General features: G+C 50.8%; 2 protein-coding genes across 6 annotated transcripts in view; one reads left to right on the plus strand and one right to left on the minus strand.

Annotated features, from left to right (window-relative positions):
* RNF141 (ring finger protein 141) overlaps nucleotides 1–20,385 on the plus strand; it is a 73,815-nt gene that overhangs the window by 47,009 nt on the left and 6,421 nt on the right. The window lies entirely within an intron of this gene.
* The window catches only part of AMPD3 (adenosine monophosphate deaminase 3), a 48,289-nt gene that overhangs the window by 11,538 nt on the left and 16,366 nt on the right, over nucleotides 1–20,385 (minus strand). For all 5 annotated transcript variants that reach the window (XM_006167452.3, XM_006167451.3, XM_006167449.2 and 2 more), the window contains exons 3-7: nucleotides 17,670–17,874; nucleotides 13,588–13,750; nucleotides 10,860–11,079; nucleotides 8,935–9,064; nucleotides 1,373–1,567 (exon numbers count right to left, since the gene is read on the minus strand). In XM_006167452.3, coding sequence (XP_006167514.2) covers nucleotides 1,373–1,567; nucleotides 8,935–9,064; nucleotides 10,860–11,079; nucleotides 13,588–13,750; nucleotides 17,670–17,874 — 913 coding nt within the window. The remainder of the gene's footprint in view (nucleotides 1–1,372; nucleotides 1,568–8,934; nucleotides 9,065–10,859; nucleotides 11,080–13,587; nucleotides 13,751–17,669; nucleotides 17,875–20,385) is intronic.

Consider the following 20,385-nt stretch of genomic DNA (forward strand, 5'->3'; position numbering starts at 1 on the left):
GCTCCCAGTTACCATAGCTGGGCATGTGGCCAACTTAGTGAGCAGAGGGTGCTGGACAGTCATCAGTGAAGTGTTTCCTATCTCTACTTAGGCTTCATAAGTGATACATTATATCATCCAGTGTCCTGTTCTTTTTTTTTTTTTTTAAGAGAGATTTTTTGCTAGAGGGTACATGCACTCAAAAGAGAGAGAGAGAGAGAGACAGTGAGAAATCATCCCCAGGGGGAATGGCCACGCCACAATCCCTTCTCCATTCTCCTCTTGGAATTTTAGGATGCATGCACATGCACTTGGTGTGAGTTTTAAGCCTCTGGGTCCAGACTCGAACTGCAGTCGACTACATATGAGTCCAGCAATGTAACCATTACACCATCCGGTGGTCCCATGTTTATTCTTTTTTTAAACAAAACAAATTTTATTGTGGTAAAATATACATAACATGAAATTTTCCATTTTAACCATTTAAAGTGCACAGTTCAGCAGCACAAAATACTTTCACATAATTGTGTGCTCATCCCCACTATCTATTTCTGGAACCTTTTCATTATCCCAAACAGAGGTTCCATGTAGCCACTAACAGTACCTCCCTATTCCTTCCTCCCCCCCAGTCCCTGGCAACCTCTGTTCTCCTTTCTTTTTCTCTGAATTTGCCTAGTCTATGCATCTCATTTAAGAGGACTCATAGTATCTGTCCTTTTGTTTGACTTCTTTGATTTGATGTAATGATTTCAAGGCTCATCTACATTATAGCATGTATTAGTACTTGATTCCTTTTTGTGATGAATACTATTCCATTGCGTGTATATACCTCATTTTCATACCCATTCATTGGCCAATAAATACTGGGGTTGTTTCTACCTTTTGGCTAGTGTCAAAATGCTTCTATGAACATGGTATGCATGTTTAAGACCCTGCTTCCAGGTCTTTGGGGTATATACCTAGTAGTGGAGTTGCTAGAAGAGATTATTTTAATATTTTGAGAAACCACTGTACTGTTTTCCACAATTGCACCATCATTTAGTGTTTTAACAACTGTTAGTGTTAAAACATCATTTAGTAAAGTTAACAAGGCACTATAAATTGGAAATCACCATTTTATAAGCAAAGGAATAAAAACTTGAGTTAAGAGCACACAATTCCTAAGTGGCAGAAGCTGGGTTAGAACTTGGACCTGCCTGACTTTGTTGCACACTCTTCTCCTCTTTCATGTCTGCTTCCAGCCCTCTTACTCTCTGAGGCCAAATAACCTCCACAGTCTTCATGGCCAGAAGAGAAAGCACTACTTCCACAACGAGCCTCCCTCCAAGCACAGTCATGGCTGCATTCTAAGGGACTGACTCCCCAGCCAGATCTGGGACAGATATTCACTCACTGCATGGACATCCAGCGAGTCCACTGTGAGGTCATAGGGGTCCATGTGCAGGCTGTCGAACACCTGCCGCAGGGTGATCTTCTGGCCCCTTTTCTCAGCCACAGTCCTGTCCGGCTCTGTCTGGTAGGTGTGCTTGATGAAACGCAGTAAGTGCTTCTGGTTCATGCATGCCGCCGCATGGATATGCGTGTCCACCTGCAAGATCACACCCAGAAGCCATGAGCCAGGTCACTCCCCAGGGCAGTCAACTTTCCACGTGGAGTACAGAGCCTCATCCTTTCAGGGCCACAGAGGTAGCCTCTAGCAATGTCGGGCTCCTCCTCCCCACTTCCCTAGACTTTAGAACTGGCCTCCCTCTCTCTAATCTTGCTGCTCTGTCCATCTCCTTGCAATATCAAGAGATTTATTTTTAGAATGTAGACTAGATTGGGTGATTCCCCAGTTAAGAAATCATTAATGACCCCATCATCCTTAAGATAAAGCCCAGGCATCCTGGAACCCAGGCTTACTTCAAGCCTTAACTCTCAACCACCACTGCCCCCATTCTATTCTCCAGCCACAGCAAGCCCACTTACAGGTGCTCAAGGCACCAGCTACTCCACACTGTGTCACTTCACCTGTTGTTTTCTTGCTAACAAGGCCTTCCTTCCTCCCCACCAATTTCAAACATTTCCTTCACGCTTCTCCACTTGGGAAGCCAATCCTGGTCTAAGCACAGTTGATCCCTCTTCCCATTGCCCAGCTTGAGAACCTAGCACAGATACTCCCCATGCCATACATCCTCCTGATCCCCTCTTGAATGTTTCTGTCTACTCCTTCACCAAACAGGGAACTCCTCCCAGGGCAGGGATCACATATGATGCCTCTAAGTCTCCAGTGTCTACCCTAGAGCCTGGCACCAAGGAACAGATGAATCATTGGATCGATGAAAAAGTGAATAGGTGTGGTCAACTCCAATATTTCAACGATCTCCACCTCCTATATCCCTGAGGGCCACCAAATGCTCCATCAAACCCACTTTTCCCATTGGCCTTTCTCAAAACCATCAGAGTATTCCCAAAGAAAACCTCCCATACAATAAAGAGGGCAGCCCCAGAGGCCAGTCATCACTCACCTTCACTTGGCTGGTTCAGCCTCACCCAAATCCCAGGGCATTCAACCCCCAAGAAGACGCAGCTCTACTGACCCCAAGCCAATATGTGGGCTCATCCTGTAGGTATAGGGCCCAAGATCTTAGAGCAAACCCTACAAAGTGGACCCACCCACTGGGAGCTTAGAGTTCTCCCCACAGTCCATGGAAAGGCAGTTTCCTCGCAGAAGGCACCAAAATGAGCCCAGCAGGATTGCCGTGGGCCATCTCACAACTTCTGTGTGGTGCTAAGTTCCTGTGACACCAAATTGTCCCCTTGCCTCGTTGGCCTCTCCCTTTCAGCCTGCCCAGCTGGCTAATCCTCACTACCAGACCTCTCAATACTGGCCTGGTCCTGTGCCCTGTCATCCTCTCACTGTACACGCTCTCCCAAGGTGATCTAATCTACCTTAGTGCCTTTAATTACCTTCTTCATACCAATTCCCAAATTTATATCACCCTCCCAAAGCTGCAGAACTCTACATACAACTTTCTAGTTGACATCTCTCTTTAAATAACTCAAAGGCACTTTAAATTTAATGTATCCACAGGCCAGCTCCACAGCCCGTGGTGGTTAAGGTAGCCAGATCCCACACGGCTGGCCCCAGTTTGAGTCCTGGACCAGAGGCTTGAGAAACACACCAAGCACATGTACATGCATGCCACACATCCTGAAAGGAGGGAGAAATGGAGAAGGAATTATAGCATGACCATGCCCTAGTGGGGGTGTTTTTTCCTCTCTCTTTCTCACTCTCTTTCTCTGGAGAGCACACCTGCCCTATAGAAAAAAAATATTAAGTTAAATTATATTAATGTATCCAAAAGAGGACTCTCCATTTCTAGCCTTAGCACTCATCATCTCTCAGGCTTCTCCCTTCCAGGAAATGATAAATTCAGCACCAGACTGTTCATGCAGGAAAAGTGGGAGTCATCCTTGACCTTCTCCTCTCCCTTCCCTCAACACAAGGAAGTCTCATCAATTTGGCCTTCCAGATAGATCTCAAATCTGGTTTGTTGCCACCTCATGAGTCCAGGTCTCTGAGCTCTCCCCTTCCCAAATCCACAGCAACCTCCTAACTAGTCTGGCCACCTTTTTCCTTGCTCTGTTTCGACCCATTCTCCACACGCAGAAGCTAGAATGTTACTAAATATTCTGCACTAGTCCTCGGATGAGGGCCCAGCTAACATGACCTGGTCCCTACCCATCCCCTGATCCCCCCTCACCCTGTCTCATTCTCTCCTTTCCATCATGCGCCACTCATAGGACAGCCACCAGCCCTAAAAAAGACAGAGCCCGGTTTCACTGAGAGAGGCTTACAGCCGCTGTGGGCATCCTGACTCCCTTTCATGAGCCCAAGAGACCTACACGGTCCCTAGGAAAGGAGACAGCAGCCTCACAGGCTAGGGTGCTGCCCAGTCACCAGACTACATTGTGCTGTGACACTGCAACTGACTGGACACTCTACCAAGCTGATCCATGCAGGTGGCTGACTTCAGGGCAGGGAATGCTGCCCACAGTTGGCCCGGCATCCCACACCATGCCCAACTGACATTTGATCCTTTGGCCCTCCACAAACATACCAGCCAGCCCATGTCATTGGTCTCATCATTCACTCATCACTCACCCTTCCTGCCATGAATCCTGCTTCTCCCAATAGAAAGGCAGACCACTAGAGAACACATAAATGGACCCATTCACAGCACGAAAACCTCACTCAAAGTAGATGTCAATACCCAGGCACCCCAGAGACGAGTCTAGGTTACTGTGAACAGCGTGGCTTGGCCCAACTGGACACAGCTTGCTCAATGGCCATAGCATGATTCAGCACATCCTGGGCTTTCTGGTGTGTCCTTGGCTTACCAGTGACACACCACGGGGGGTCCAGCCTATCCTTATCCCCATGAGTCACAAGATAAAGAAGGAAACAACTGGACTATCTGGGAAGTATCCAATCCCCAATCCAAACTTCAGAATCTCAAAGGTAATTATTTTAGGAACAAGTAGAGGCTTGTCCAGTGCTTTCAATTCATCAACAGATCCAAGTGTAATCCTGGCCTTCACCTAAGACCCAGGTCTAAATAAATAGTAGTTTCCAAAAAGGGCTGGCCAGTACCTGGAACCTAAGTCAATGCTGGCCACTTCCAGACCTACAGCAGACATTAATAGTCAACTGCAGTACTCTTTACATTAAGCTCCAAGAGTAGCCTTAGGTAGCACTCCCAATTGGTCAAGTTTGACACAAAAGATAAAACCCATGTGTCATCTTTAATATGATACTTAGACCAAACTGCATAACGTCTATTTCTTCCCAACTCCTAAGCAGTAAACACGCTCAGTTTTTTTATTCTTAGCTCTGAGAAGACAATATGTCAGCTACACCATGCTGCTGGAGGAAGGTGTGCCTCATGGTGTCTTAATCCACCTGCTGCTGTGATATTGCAGGTTCACTCAAAGATTCCACCCACCCAGACCCATGCCCATGCCACAACATGTGCCCTCAGAGCACCACCCATGACACAACAGCACTCCGGAAATATGGAGGCCACCCACTCAGCCCATTCTGTATTTTAGAAGGCCACAAGGGTGAGCTAAAGTGGCCAGCACCCAGGAGACAGGCCTCCTTTTACCCGGGAGGGAAAACACAGGCCTGACTCACAGCACACCTGGGCCCATGTTTATGAACCGAGGTGCCAGAGAGCAAGCCACTATGTCACAGCATAGATGTCAGGGTCACCTCTTTCCAGAAAGCAACTAACTCCCAGGACAGGAAACTCCCAGGAGATGTGAACACCAAGACTCCCAGGTGTCAGCCTAGGAACACCATGGGGGCCCCGTCTCAGAAGCAAACAGTGCCAGAGCCAGCACGGTCAGCAGTCAATGACAACGCCTTGGCCCCAGGCAGCAGGCAGCAGGCAGCCCAGCACATGCATACACACAGTGGGCAGGGCTGCACTGGGCGGGGCTGGCTCGGGCACCAACTCAGGCATGGGCTGGGCACATAAGGTGCTTCAGCACACCCAAGAGGGATTAACCTGGTGACTGAGACACCACCTGTCTAAATACCTGAGGCTCACAGAGGAGTAAATGGTGCTTAAAGGGAGAAGGCAAGGCTGCCTAGGGAGGCGGTATCTAACATATGACCTTTCACCTCTGGAAGTCCCCAAGATACTTCCATAAGACTCTCTGAGCTCATGAGCTGAAGCTAAATTCTCACTTCTTATGGCTCTTAACCCCATCCAAGTGGGGTCCAATGTGGACCTGTCTTTCGAGGTGACCTTGGGGGTCACCCCTGTTAGGGGTCATCTCTGAAGGGAGCCCACCAGCTCATTGTTGAGTGATCCCACCCAGAAGGTCTGATTTGGGCCAAGATTTCCCAGAGGAGCAACCTTGTCCCCTGGCCTCTCCTTTACCAAAGTTGGCCCCATGGAGGGGCAGTCCTCGAGAGGTCCTCACTGAGATGTTGGCCCCTATGGAGATGAGCACCCACTGTGACTCAGCTTCAGGCAATGCCGAATCCCCACCCACTGGCTCCCATGAGCTTCTCTCTCAGCTTAAGGCCATACCCTGGCCCACCTCCCTGCCTTCTCTGAGAACACATGGGCCCCAACATGTCCCAGAACCTCCCTAGAACTTCTGTAGTCCCATCATCCACAACCCATCACTCCCAGTGCCTGGGCTCCAGCCCTACCACCCCACCCAGCACACCACGCACTCGTATCTCAGTCTGCTCTCGCTCCTGCATGTGCTATTCCTCTGCCATCCCCTGCCCATTTTCTGCCTGGCTCACTCCCACTCTTTTTGAGTCAGCTCAGCTCTGATGTCTCCCTGGAAGCCACCCCTGTCTCAATAGTAACCATGCTAGAGCAATAGGCTGCAACTTCTTGTTGACAGGCAGTGACTCTCACTCACTCCCATGCTTAGCACCGATCCTGGGCCTCACTGTCTGTGACATCAATAAAAGAAAATGGAAAAACTAAGGCTAGAGGCCATGTCATTTAACATACATGCTTCTCCACAGCCCCTGCAGCTGAGGTTGCCAGGAACTCAGGCCAAGGCTGCTCATTCACTCAACGGGTAGGAGAAACATAGCTAGGAGCACGCTGATGCTTTCTTCTTCTTCTTTTTAAATTACCAGAGGGTGTGTGCACTTGCCAGAGAGACAGGGATAGGGGGCAGCACCCCCAGTGGGGCATGGTCACACAGCAATCTCTTTACCTCCATTTCTCCCTCCTTTCGGGATCACACATGCCTGGTGTGTTTTGCAAGCCAGTGGGGCTGGGACTCAAACTGTGGTCAGCCATGAGGGATCATCCAGCCACCTTAAGCCCTAGGCCATGGGTTCAGCCCTAGATGCTTTTCTTTATATACACATGATCTCAAAGGATGAAAAAACACAGACTCCCAAGTCTAGAGAGATCTTAACAGCCTTTTCCCTCCTTGACGAATCTATTTCCTACCCTAAAAGTAGCCTGTGTTCAACTTTTGCAACCAATTAACAAGTTATGCCCTATTTTGGGGGCAGAAGGCAGCTCCTACCACATCTACAATGTGGCCAGAGCCTTCCACTTAGAGCGATATGAGGACCATCGGAGCACAGCCTGACACAAGGCCACAGCAGCTCACCCTCTTCCCTTTGCATGTTCGCATCTTCCTCCTCTGGGCAAGCAAGGCCGCTCTTACCCTGGAGTGCTGACGTCCTCATGTGGACTAGCTCCAGACTGACTCGGCATCCATGGCTGGCAAGGAGACCAAGAGGGGGCAGGAGGGAGTGGCACTAAACTCTGGCCACTAACACACACCTTTCTCACGTTGTAGAAGTCTCGATGCGGGTTACTCTTCAACTCTTTGAACTCAGACATTTCATTTAACATCTCGTGAAGGCTGAACTTGGATTCCAAAAAGTTCAGTCGTCGATGACAGTAGGTTTTCCTGAGGATTGGAGGGGGTGGGAGAGGAGAAACCACCATTGAACAGAACTCACATCGAGCTCTTGGGTGGGGAGACCACCAGCATTCACAGGGCCAACTCTCAGGTGGAAGGGCCAGGGCCCAGCATGGTGGAGTTAGGGAATGAGGAGGGTCCAGGTTTCTACAGACCCAGCTGGACCGTGTAACCACACCTGGGGTGGGGGGGGACTCAGCTTCAGGCAATGCCGAATCCCCACCCACTGGCTCCCATGAGCTTCTCTCTCAGCTTAAGGCCATACCCTGGCCCACCTCCCTGCCTTCTCTGAGAACACATGGGCCCCAACATGTCCCAGAACCTCCCTAGAACTTCTGTAGTCCCATCATCCACAACCCATCACTCCCAGTGCCTGGGCTCCAGCCCTACCACCCCACCCAGCACACCACGCACTCGTATCTCAGTCTGCTCTCGCTCCTGCATGTGCTATTCCTCTGCCATCCCCTGCCCATTTTCTGCCTGGCTCACTCCCACTCTTTTTGAGTCAGCTCAGCTCTGATGTCTCCCTGGAAGCCACCCCTGTCTCTATAGTCAACAATAGGCTGCAACTTCTTGTTGACAGGCAGTGACTCTCACTCACTCCCATGCTTAGCACCGATCCTGGGCCTCACTGTCTGTGACATCAATAAAAGAAAATGGAAAAACTAAGGCTAGAGGCCATGTCATTTAACATACATGCTTCTCCACAGCCCCTGCAGCTGAGGTTGCCAGGAACTCAGGCCAAGGCTGCTCATTCACTCAACGGGTAGGAGAAACATAGCTAGGAGCACGCTGATGCTTTCTTCTTCTTCTTTTTAAATTACCAGAGGGTGTGTGCACTTGCCAGAGAGACAGGGATAGGGGGCAGCACCCCCAGTGGGGCATGGTCACACAGCAATCTCTTTACCTCCATTTCTCCCTCCTTTCGGGATCACACATGCCTGGTGTGTTTTGCAAGCCAGTGGGGCTGGGACTCAAACTGTGGTCAGCCATGAGGGATCATCCAGCCACCTTAAGCCCTAGGCCATGGGTTCAGCCCTAGATGCTTTTCTTTATATACACATGATCTCAAAGGATGAAAAAACACAGACTCCCAAGTCTAGAGAGATCTTAACAGCCTTTTCCCTCCTTGACGAATCTATTTCCTACCCTAAAAGTAGCCTGTGTTCAACTTTTGCAACCAATTAACAAGTTATGCCCTATTTTGGGGGCAGAAGGCAGCTCCTACCACATCTACAATGTGGCCAGAGCCTTCCACTTAGAGCGATATGAGGACCATCGGAGCACAGCCTGACACAAGGCCACAGCAGCTCACCCTCTTCCCTTTGCATGTTCGCATCTTCCTCCTCTGGGCAAGCAAGGCCGCTCTTACCCTGGAGTGCTGACGTCCTCATGTGGACTAGCTCCAGACTGACTCGGCATCCATGGCTGGCAAGGAGACCAAGAGGGGGCAGGAGGGAGTGGCACTAAACTCTGGCCACTAACACACACCTTTCTCACGTTGTAGAAGTCTCGATGCGGGTTACTCTTCAACTCTTTGAACTCAGACATTTCATTTAACATCTCGTGAAGGCTGAACTTGGATTCCAAAAAGTTCAGTCGTCGATGACAGTAGGTTTTCCTGAGGATTGGAGGGGGTGGGAGAGGAGAAACCACCATTGAACAGAACTCACATCGAGCTCTTGGGTGGGGAGACCACCAGCATTCACAGGGCCAACTCTCAGGTGGAAGGGCCAGGGCCCAGCATGGTGGAGTTAGGGAATGAGGAGGGTCCAGGTTTCTACAGACCCAGCTGGACCGTGTAACCACACCTGGGGTGGGGGGGGAGTGCAGATATGGGCAGTGGAGAGCCAACCTTGGGACCTCATGGGGGCTTTTTGACTTCTAGCATGTGTGTTTGCACAATTAACTGTGAGCCTCTGTTTCCCATGAAGAAATACTGAGATGGTAGCACCCAAGGTTGAAGTGATGGTTAAACTGAGTTATGCCTGTGAAAACTTAAGCAGAGTGGACACTCAGTAAATCTCCCTCCTTCCCTTCTCTTTCTTCCATCTATCCTCAGTCATAGTTTATTCCTTACAGAAGAAATTAATGGCCCAGAAGATGGGCAATACAGAAGACTACAAGGCATGACGTACCCACCCTGGGGTGCAGGGGCACCGAATTCCAAATTCCTAGGACATCTCAAGATTCTAGGACAAGATGATGCTTTGTTTTGTATCATGGGCAGTGAGGAATGCAGGGACATTTGTTGCTGGCAGAAACCTCTGCAAGGACTGATGCTCAGGTTCCCACTACTCCAGAGGAGGGCCTGGGCAGGGGGAGGGGAAGATTTTCCCAACCAGCAAGGCTGCTGGGTTGAGGGCACTCACACTGTGGCTGACTGCCAACCCATACCTTCGTGCCAGGGCCCACAGACACAGGACCTCCAGCCATAATTGCTGCCGCCCTGCTTCCTTGTGCCCATGCCAAAAAACAAAAAACAAAAACGCAGCTCCCTCCACCTCTGATCACTAGGCTTCCATGTGGAGCAGCTGTGGACCACAGCATGGTCATCTGTCAGTCCAGGGGCAGAACACAGGGGAGTCTGAGTCAGAAGGACCTTTCTCCAGACAGGGCTCCCCATGGCCACATAGGACAGACTGCTCACACACTGGGCTGAGGAGAGCCGCCTGGGAACTGCCCCTGCCCCTCTGACCTCAGTTCTGTCCTCAGACCAAGAGCTGAGCCACCCATCTCCCGGGCCCGCTCTCTGCTCTTGGAGACTCGCATCACACCATTTCCAGCAAAACCCAAATGGCAGGAGCAAGAGAGACAGGGCTCAGACACGACTAGCGCCCTCTCCCTCCCCCCAGGCTCCTACTGCCAGGACGGCCAGGCCAGGGCTATCGGGCCTAGAATGCTGAACCTCCATTGCAGATTATCCGAGGTGACCACCAAGTGAAAGCCTGAATTCAGGAAGAACTGCCTGCCGAGCTAGGCCCATGCACACCCTGGGGGCCCAGCACCAGTTCCCAGGCTCCCTGCGTACTCTCTTCCAGAGACCCAGGAAGCCCAAGACCTGAAGCAGCAGTCTTCACCCCTCCCCCATGCACAGCCATGCCTGGCATCCCTCTGCAGGCTGTCATCCTGCCAGGGGAGGGATGACGGCCGTTCAAGGTACACGGATGGCCACCAGCAGACAGAAGGCCACTTTCCACACACAAAGGGATGGACAGCACTGACTCAAAAGACCATGCCAGCCTCTGAAGCAAAACTTTCAGAAACTCACAGAGCGTGGCAAAAGGAGAAAACCACCCCCTTCCTGGGATGGCTTATATGCAGGCAAGCGTGGAGCAGACAAATGACCCAGTTAGCCTTCACCGCTACTCCCACTGAGCAGCGCCTCCTGCAGAGAGACGACTCCGGCTGCTTACGTGGGGCCGTCAGTGATGAGTGCCAGGATGTGGCTCATGTCCACCGTGTAGGTCTCCAGGTCGGGGTAGGGCAGGCTGTGGGGCTCCTGGCGCTCCAGCATCTTCTCGTTGTCATACACGAAGAGGATGCCCCCCTGCATGCGGACGAGGTAGCCCAGGTTGGGCGGCGCATGGTCCAGGCAGTAAGGGTCCTCCTGGGGCCCCGGGGGAGGGTGGAAGTCTGCAAGACAGGATGGAGTGACCTTGCGAGCTGATGCAGGCTCACCAGTTCCCCAGGCCGTCCCTGGTCAGCCAGCCCCACCTGCTCCGACATCTCCCCTGCTTTATTCTGTCCCCTTAGCACTTAGCGCTGTGTCAAGCAACTTTGGTTCATTGTATTGGTGTCATGTCTTCTCTACTCAAACGGAAGCCCCATGCAGGCAGAACTGCATTGTGCTGCTCACCACTATCCCCAGAATAGTCCCTGGCACATGGCTAGCACCTCAGGCCTTTTTTTCTTTTTTCCTCAGAGTGATTTTTGCTATAGGGTGTGTGCACTCGCTGGAGACATAGAGGGAGACAGAAAGATAGAAAGAGATAAATCACCCCCCAGGGGATGGCCACACCACAATCCTTTCTCCTCTAATCTCTCAAGATTTTGGGCACACACACACATGTGCCCGACATGAGTTTTAAGCCACTTCCGGGACTCAATCCATGGTTGACTACGTGGCAGCCCAGCTATGTAACCATTACATCATCCGCTGGTCCCCTTCAATCCTCTTTTAAGTTGAACTAGAAAGGGCTTTGGAAAAGGGCAGCTGTATGTCTCCCCACAAGAGAACAGACAGCTTCTAGGACTGCCCCACAGGAGTAACAATCTCCCTGAGCCCAGGCTGGCCAAGGAGTGAAAAGAAGTCACTCCCCCTCCAGGCACGGCGTAGGGACCTGTCTCCCACAGAGCAGGGGATGACACTGAGCTGCCTGCTTCCCAGGGCTGGGGATTGAGTTGATCCTCAGGAGGCAGAAAAGATCTCTGCTTTTCCCAGCTGTGAGACTGAGAAAACCACTCTACTGCTCTGATCCTGTGTCCTCACTGAGGATAACATGCCCTGCCTCCACGAGCTGCTGTGGGGGCTGCAACAGTGTGTGTGTGTGTGTTGGGTGTGGCGGGGAGATGGACTACAAACAGTGCTGCAGTAAGTACAGGGCACTGCTCTCATTACTCTTGTAATGAGTAACCCTAATTCTTTTTTTTTCTGCCAAAGGGCTCATGCACTTGCTAGAGAGAGAGAGACAGAGAGACAGCATGGGAGAGGGAAACAGCGCCACCCAGTGGGGTGTGGTCATGCCATAGTCCCTTCTCTTCCAACACTGTCAGATTTGGGGCACATACACACACATGTACCTGGCATGCTTTGCAATCTGCTGGGGGCAAGAATTCAAACCAACAGTTGCCATGTGGGATCCAGCTCCCTAACCACTAGGCCGCAGGGCTGAGTGTCCCCCATCAGTGCTGGGAACAGACTGTCGCTGGAGCAGCTGTGAGGAGTCACAGAGGGAATGAAGCAGAGCAGAGCTGGTAGATGTCCCCACCGGCCATGGCACAGGCCAGCTGGGGAGGCCCTGAAGTGTGCAGTGGTCGGTGAGACACAGATAGCTACAAAAGCTCCCGGGAAGCCACAGCCCACACTCAAGTTTGCTCTGCCTCCCCACACTCATTTCAGGACCCCTTGGTCCTCTGTCCATATGAAGTTCACAGCAGACAATCATCCCTGTTCCCTTGCCAAAATTAGGGTGGTAGGATCAACTTTCCTCAGACAGACAAGGAAATGGACCCAGAGGGCTTGAGACTTACCCAGGGCCTGAGACTTACCCAGGGCCTAGGGAGCAACATATGCTCAAAACACAGGACTCCAGTTTCAAGGAAGCCAGAGACGGGGCAACTTTGCACCAATGACAGCCAGGGGCAGCTTGGTGCAGTGAGACCACCAGGCCCTCATCTGCCCCCACTGCTATATGCAAGAGCAAGGTTTCCTGCTGTCCTCACTTCTATTACCCAACTTATAGCCTTGACTGCTCCTCACTCCTTCAGGGCCGACAGGCTCCATCAAGAGACGTCTTACCCTCTCTGACACTCCCTTTCCCGGGACTCCACAGCAGAATCATAGCTACCATTTATTGAGCACTCGCTGGATGCTAGAACTACATTAAATGCTTCACAAGCATCCTCCTGTTTAATCCTCAGGACAGCCCTAGGGGCTTGAGATTACAAGTGTCCCATTTTACAGATCAAGAAACTGAGGTGTGGAGAAATAGACCTTCTGGCTAAGGTCTCCAGAAATTGGAGAAACCCAGATGTGAATGTAGGTGTGCTTGATCCTAGAGTTGTCTTCCCTGACCTGGGATCATGCTCCCATCCCAGCCCACCGTGCCACCAATTCAGCATTTAGAGTCTGTTGTGTTTGTTTGTTTTTAATATCCTACATAAGACTGACTCCCTGGTGGACTCCCAAGATCAAGAGCTTTCATTTCTCTCTTAATGTCTACAGTTCAGCTCTGCTCAGGACAAAGAAAACACAGAATCTATCCTTGCAGGAACCAGAAAACTGTGTAAGAGAAACCAATACCAGGGCTCTGGCCTTAAAACACCATCATGGGGAACACACGCAGCCATTCAAAAGGCCTGACCAACTCCGAGGCCAGGCAGGCCCACGCTTGGGACCCCACCTGCAGCCACACTCTGTACCTGGGAGGCCGTCTTCCAGAGGTGTGGTGTCGGCTCGCCGATGGCCCAGGTACTGGGCGGTGGTCCGTGGGAAGCGGTGGTAGGCCAGCCGTGCGTACTTCTCTCGGATCATCAGGGCCTTGGCTAGGCTTTTGGCAGCCTGCTCATAGTCCTCCACGGTGATCTGCAGAAGGAAAGGGTGCAGAAATAGTTTGCGGCAGGCCTGAGACTGCCCGCCCTGGAAGGGGCTGCTTGCAAGGCCGGCCTGTGACTGGCATCTGGGAACCTGAGTTTTGGAGGGTTCCCACCATTTTCTGAGTAATAAGAAGGGACCGCTGTCTGTAAACTGTACAAATAATACAGTCGATACTGGACACCTGGGAGTCTGTGCAGATGTGTAACTAGCCCAATAAAATCCCTGGGGGCTGAGTCTAGTGAGCTTCCCTGCAGACGACACATCATACGCATTGTCACATGCTGTGTGCTCTCTGAGAGGACCCTCAGAAGCCTGCCCTGGGCCCCTCCAGGTACCTTCTCCCTGTGGTGATCTGCTCTGTACCCTTCACTGTGATAAGTCACAGCTGTACATACAACTATGCTGAGTCTCGCGAGTCCTTCTAGTCAATCACAGAAGCTGGGGTGGTCTTGGGGACCCCCAACCCAGGAGTCAAAGAGGAGAGTTATGGGTGCTGTGAGGGAGAGGGGTGCTCCAGCCGCACACCCTGAGACCGGCCTCAGGTGCTGCTGATTAAACCGTAAGCCTGTAGCCACACCCAGCATATGAAGAGACAAGGCCCAAGCCCTACTCCTGATAAGGGCAAGTACCATCTTGTTCAGTTGAAAAAATGCGCGGGTCCTTCAGATGTGACACACACACCAAAACCTACTGCGTGCACAGCCTGCTGCTTTGCCAGGCCGCCCATCCGGTGACCACCCAGCCTATCCAGTCCACAAGCCCTTACTGTCACAGGCTATGCGCTAGACCTTTCCATAGATGTCATTTTTCCACACTGCAACTCATTTCACAAGTGGGGAAACTGAGGCCTCAAGAGGTTAAATCATGTGCCAGGAGATTACCTAGTCAAATTTCAGACTGATCTGATGGAGTCCCAAAGCCCAAAGATATTCTACATTTCCAGAGCTCCCTAGTAGTCAAAGATGAACGAGATAAGTTTCGACCTTCCATTGGGATGGGTGAGTATCAGGAAGACGCATGGGGGAGACAGGAGCTGAGCAGTCAGTCAGAGCAGGGGATAGGGAGGGAGCAGAGGGCCTGACATGCCGGTGGAGCACACAGAAGGGAGGGCTGGGGCCTGGAACTTTCCTCCTCTGCTTAGAAAAGAATCATCTTTCATTCTGAAATATTTTAAACAAACTGACAAGCACGGAAGATAATACAGCAGACACCCACGCACCTACCTTCCAGAGCTAACAACATCAATATCTGTCAGAATAGTTCCAGATTTCTTACAAATTTAAACACATAAGTTGTCACAGATGAGCTGAAACTCTACCCTCCTCCCCACCCAGAGAGGAGTTGGAATACAGCTGCGTATTTTTAACTGTTCCTCCTTCCTGGTGTTTAGGTGTGGGACCTTTATTCCTGCCACCGTATGTCCCATGAGGGTATGCTGATTCCATTTCACAGCTTCCAGTGGTGGTTTCTGAGAGCAGCAGAATGGATGAGCAGACTCAAACACCTTAGACAAAAATACGTCCCTGCCAGCAGCAAAGCCAAACACTGTCCCTACTGAATCAAGGGGCTCATGTAACACAGGGCTCAGGCCATGGCCAAGGATATCAGGAGGGTGCCCAGGATCCCAGTGGATCAGTGGCCAGCAGCTGCACTTGTCAGCACTGCAGGTCCCAAGGCAACAGCACACCCACTGGGTTCCAAGGAGGTCTGCAAGGTCAGTCGCTTCTCTCAGACACTTAGCTCTGTCAGAACCAGTTGCCTGGCTTGGGGCTCCATGCTCTACCGTGTGCCAGCTGGGAGACTGGTAGAAAGGAGCTAGCGAACATTCCAGGCCTGTGTCTGCCCATTTGGCCGGCAGTCAGCCCACCTCGACTCTCTCTTCCCATTTCTCTGCCCACTTGCCCACAGCTAGTGAGCAACTGGTCAGATAAGAACTGACTGTTTGCAATCCAATCTAAATTCCCATCTATGCGGACTGAAATAAATGATGGCATAGCCACATAATGAAATACTACACACTTACAAAAAAGAATAAGAAGGCTCTTTGCATATTGATATGGCATGAGCTCCAAGATGTACTGTCAAGTGAAAAAAAGCAAGGGGCAGGGTATGTGGTAAACTACCACTTGTGTAAAAGCGAATAAACCACATGTGCCTAATTCATTGTAGATACATACACCACGCACAAGAAGCCAAAACCAATGGCTGCCTCTGAGGAGGGGAATGAGTGGCTGGAGGGTGGGAATCCATTTTTGTACCTTCTAAATTGTGTACTTTATGCAAGTATTCCCTATGGCACAAAAAAATAAAGCTTTTTAAAGGTAGAAAAACATTTTAAGGGCCAGCCAGTGGCAGGGCAGTCGAGGCACTAGATTCCACATGGTCAACTCTATAGTTCAAGTCCTGGACCTGGACACCTGAAAAACACACCAGGTACATGTCTGTATGTGCCCACAATTTCTAGAGGAGAATGGAGAAGGGATTGTGGGGATGATTATGCCCTTTTCCTCTCCCTGTCTCTCTCCAGTGAGTACATAAGCCCTATGGCAAAAAAATCTAAAAAAAAAAAAAAAAAATTTAAGAAGAGTAATAAGTAGCTTTCTTCTTCAGATTTACTACATATTCTACAACTATTACTAGAAAGAAGAGAGAAAGATCTCAGTCACTGGAGCACAGTGGTCATACATGTGTGTGATGCTAAGAGTACACAGGAAGGTCCGAGGTTCGCATCCTGAGTTCTCCCTGTACACAATGTGTGCACATATGCATGCCAGAATTCTGGCTGGTTGAGGCTTAGGGTGGATCATGGCATGATGACCCTGTTGGGTGTGCCTGTCACTCTCTCCCTCTCTGTGTCTCTGTCTCTCTCTGTTTCTGTCTCTCTCAGAAGAAATAAATAAATGAGCTTTAAAAAAAGTTACAAAGGGGACCAGCAGATGACATAATGGCTATGTCACTGGACTCCCATGTAGTCAACTGCGGTTCGAGTCCCAGACCCGGTGGCTTAAACTCATGCTGGCTGTGTGTGCATGTGTGCCCAAGATCCTGAGAGGAGAATGGAGGAGAAGGGATTGTGGCATGGCCATTCCTTCTGGGGGTTGATTTCTCGCTTTCTGTCTCTCTGTCTCTCTGTCTGTCTGGAGAGTGCCAGTGCCCTATAGTAAAAACTTCTCACAAAAGAAAAAGTTACAAAGAACAACAATGACTTTAAAAAAGAAGAGAAACTAACAAGGCCAACTGAGGCTTGAATAATGTGTTTGGAGCCAGCAAGACAGACCCAAAGTTAATCTTGGCACTAACTTCGTGATATTTCTCTTTAAGAAATAAGCAATAAAAACTCATCCTCCAATCAGACACAATTAGCACCTCCACAGTGACTAAATTCACTGGTTTGGTGTAACCCAAGCTTGTTCACTTGTGAATCAAGATCCTCCCTTTCTGACTGAGCAGACCTAGCCCATTTCTAAGGGTACAGAACCTGCGCAATGTAAGAAGAGCTGATTCGGCAATAACCAATTTCACACAAGCCAATCAATGCCATGACCCCTAATCCATGAAACACTGGGGAAGGCCTAGGGGCCCATGCTGGCACTGTTCTCAATGGGCCACAGGGAGGGAGGACCTAGAAAACATGGAAATTTGACAGCCACCATCCACCGGCCTACAGCCCTGGACCCTCCTCACAGGGATGGGCAGCACCCTAGAAAACCCACACCCCATGACCTCGGCAGGACCCTCCTTCTCTTCAGACTCCTATAATTCCTCTTTGCCTCTTCCCAAATACCTACAGACTGGGCTGAGCTTCAGGGGTGGATGTGATCCAACGGTCCCAGGGGCCCCTGGCCTCTATGTGCAAGGCATATACAACACTCCCATAGACTCAGGGGAGCCCAAGGAGACACCTTACCCCAGCACAGTAATCGCCACTGATGGTGACCCGCTGGAACTCGGGCATGACATAGGGTGCTGGCGTGGGCTGGGCAGTGGCTCCAGCGAGCACGGGGGTTGCGGGAGACATGGCCGGGCTGGCTGTCGGGGGACCCTTCCAATCTTGCTGCGTCGGCATTTGCAGAGACAGGGACTGGGATCGAATCATCTTGAAACTTTTCTTTCTACAAGCCAAGGACAAGGAAAAGTGGGAGACATGAGCAGCTAATCAGAGAAAAGTGATAAAGAATCTGTTTTACATAAGGCTGGGGGTTTTTGTTATGATTAATCACTGTTTTTGATGCTACATTAAGAACTTTCCAATTACTTATGCCTTCTTCTTGCACACATCTCTCTGTGTGAGATACAGTTCAGCCCTCCAGACATCCCACCTGCCATCACTACAAACTGCTGTGGGCTGTGTGTGCACAGGACACAGGGTATTCGAGTAGGCAAATGCCACCAGAGACAGAGAGACAGACGGCAGAGCACACCGCAGAAGCTGTAGCACCACAGAGCCTGAGAGGTGCTGTGGTTTAAGCGTCCCCCCAAATTCATGAGTCAAGATTTGGCTGTGATGGGATTAAGAGGGTGGAAACTTGATCTGACTGTGGCATTGAGAGGTGCAAACGTTGGGAGATTCGGATGAGAGATTGGATATGCATAGGTTCATAAGGAGGCACAGACATGGACACAGACACACGCACTCCTGCTCTCTCACCATGTGACGCCCTTGCTTGTGTTACACACCAGCAAGAAGGCCCTGACCAGATGCAGCATCTGGACCTCCAAGACTAAGAGCTAAATACATCTCTCTTCTTATAAATTACCCAGACTTGGGTATTTATGTTACTGGCAACACACTGGACTAGAACAAGGTGTGAAGATGATGTCAGATCAACCAGGCTCTCTCTCCCCAAGGTGTGGGAAGCATACAATCTTCAGCAAACTCTGAAGTCTTCACATATGAACGGTCTCAGGAAGGAAGATGAGCAGAGTCAGGGATCGACGCTAACACTGTATTTCACAGAGAGAAATCAGGACCATTCAAGTCAGAAGGGGCAGAAATAATCAACTAGACCAACCTCCTTGTTTAATAGAGAAATCAGGAGCCCAGAGAGGGAAAGGAGCTCACAACAAGTGGCTGCTCTCCACTGCTGCTCCCTCCTCAAGGCTGACAGTTACCATCCTCACCACTGCAGTCACCACTGAGGCCAGAGCAGACACAGAACTGCATCTCTGCATCTCTGCTCTGGGAAAGGGATTCATCCACACCTATTTCAGGCTCCTCTGGACCTGGCATTTTGGCACCAAAAGATGATTTTTATGAACTCTCAGGCACAGGTTTCTTTAAATGCCACAGGGTCATGCATATTTGTAAGGCTAATCTGCCATGACTCCACCTGCCTCATTAAGGAAATAGTAATGTCTCAAATGCTGTCACCCTGCCTCCTGGAATGCCAGGAAGGGAGCTACCCAACATTAATTAAGGCAAGGCCAGCAGCACTCGCCTCTCCCATGTCTCCCTCTGTCCTCAGTGGCTCACAGTCTCCTGCACTGCCACCCACAGTGTGCAGGGCCACATACTAGCTGACTACCTGCCTTACCTCCGCTACTGGGGTCAGCACCTTCCTGGTGATTTATCTACCACAACCAGGGCCGCCAGCCACCAGCAAAAGCCTCAGTGGCAACTGTGAGCCACCAGAGTCCATGGAATCCCTCCTCTCCTCCAGGCACTGGTGACTCCCTCAGGTGTGGGGAAATCAGCTGACTTCCAAGGAGGCCTCGTGGCTCACCAGGAGCAGCTGTCTTCTTGCTGCTGCTAGCCAGGTGTCCTTACCGCCGAATGTTCGGGAACCCCAGGGCAGCTCCCCGGTTTATGTACCCACTACTTGCTACGGTCCTCCAGTTCTTACCCACTTGACCAGAGTTATCACATCTGTTAGTGGCAAGGCTGTTTACACCTGCAAGACGGATGCAGCCCCTTTTTAAGAGTGAGCCTTTGCCCTGCCTCTGACCCTACGTTACACACACATTAGGCTGCTTTGAGAAACATCCTGTGAGTGTGTGTGTGTGCGTATGCCCACATGAACACCCTTGTTTCCCTCTCCAGGCTATCAGAAGTCTAGTCTGTCTCCACAAAAATAGAAGTTACCATTATCTGAATTATGGGACCATGGGGTCTCTTGGCTGGAAGACCATTCACCCCAGTCTCTCACTAAGGCAGCCTTCACTTGCACACCCCCAAGGACAGAGAGCTCACTACATTCCTGAATAAGACATCAGCGTCCTATCACGTACTCAATAAGCATTTACCAAGCACCTCCCCTGGACTAGGCCAGAGCTGGAAACACAAACACAAAGTTGAACAAAACATGGTCTGTTGCCACTGTTAGAAAGCACTTCCTTATGATGCCAAGATCTGTCTGTCCACAGTCCCACCTGCTGCACTTGTGCTAGCCCCCGGGACACCAGAAGGAGCCAGCTCGCCCTGCCACAGCTGGCATGCCCCCTCCTTCCCCTGCCCACGCAAACACCTGGCAGGAACAAACTCTTGCCAAGGAGCTGGCAGGGCGTGGGGCTGTGAGGACAGGGCTGCAGGCCAAGCTTGGGCTAAGCCAAAGGGCCAGAGAGCAGCCTCGGCATTACTGAATGGATGGGCCTCCCGGGCCACCGGGACCTTCTTGCTGGGCAGG

The sequence above is a fragment of the Tupaia chinensis genome, unplaced genomic scaffold (genome assembly GCF_000334495.1).
Source record: "Tupaia chinensis unplaced genomic scaffold, TupChi_1.0 Scaffold144767_1, whole genome shotgun sequence".
NCBI classification, from domain to species: Eukaryota; Metazoa; Chordata; class Mammalia; order Scandentia; family Tupaiidae; genus Tupaia; species Tupaia belangeri.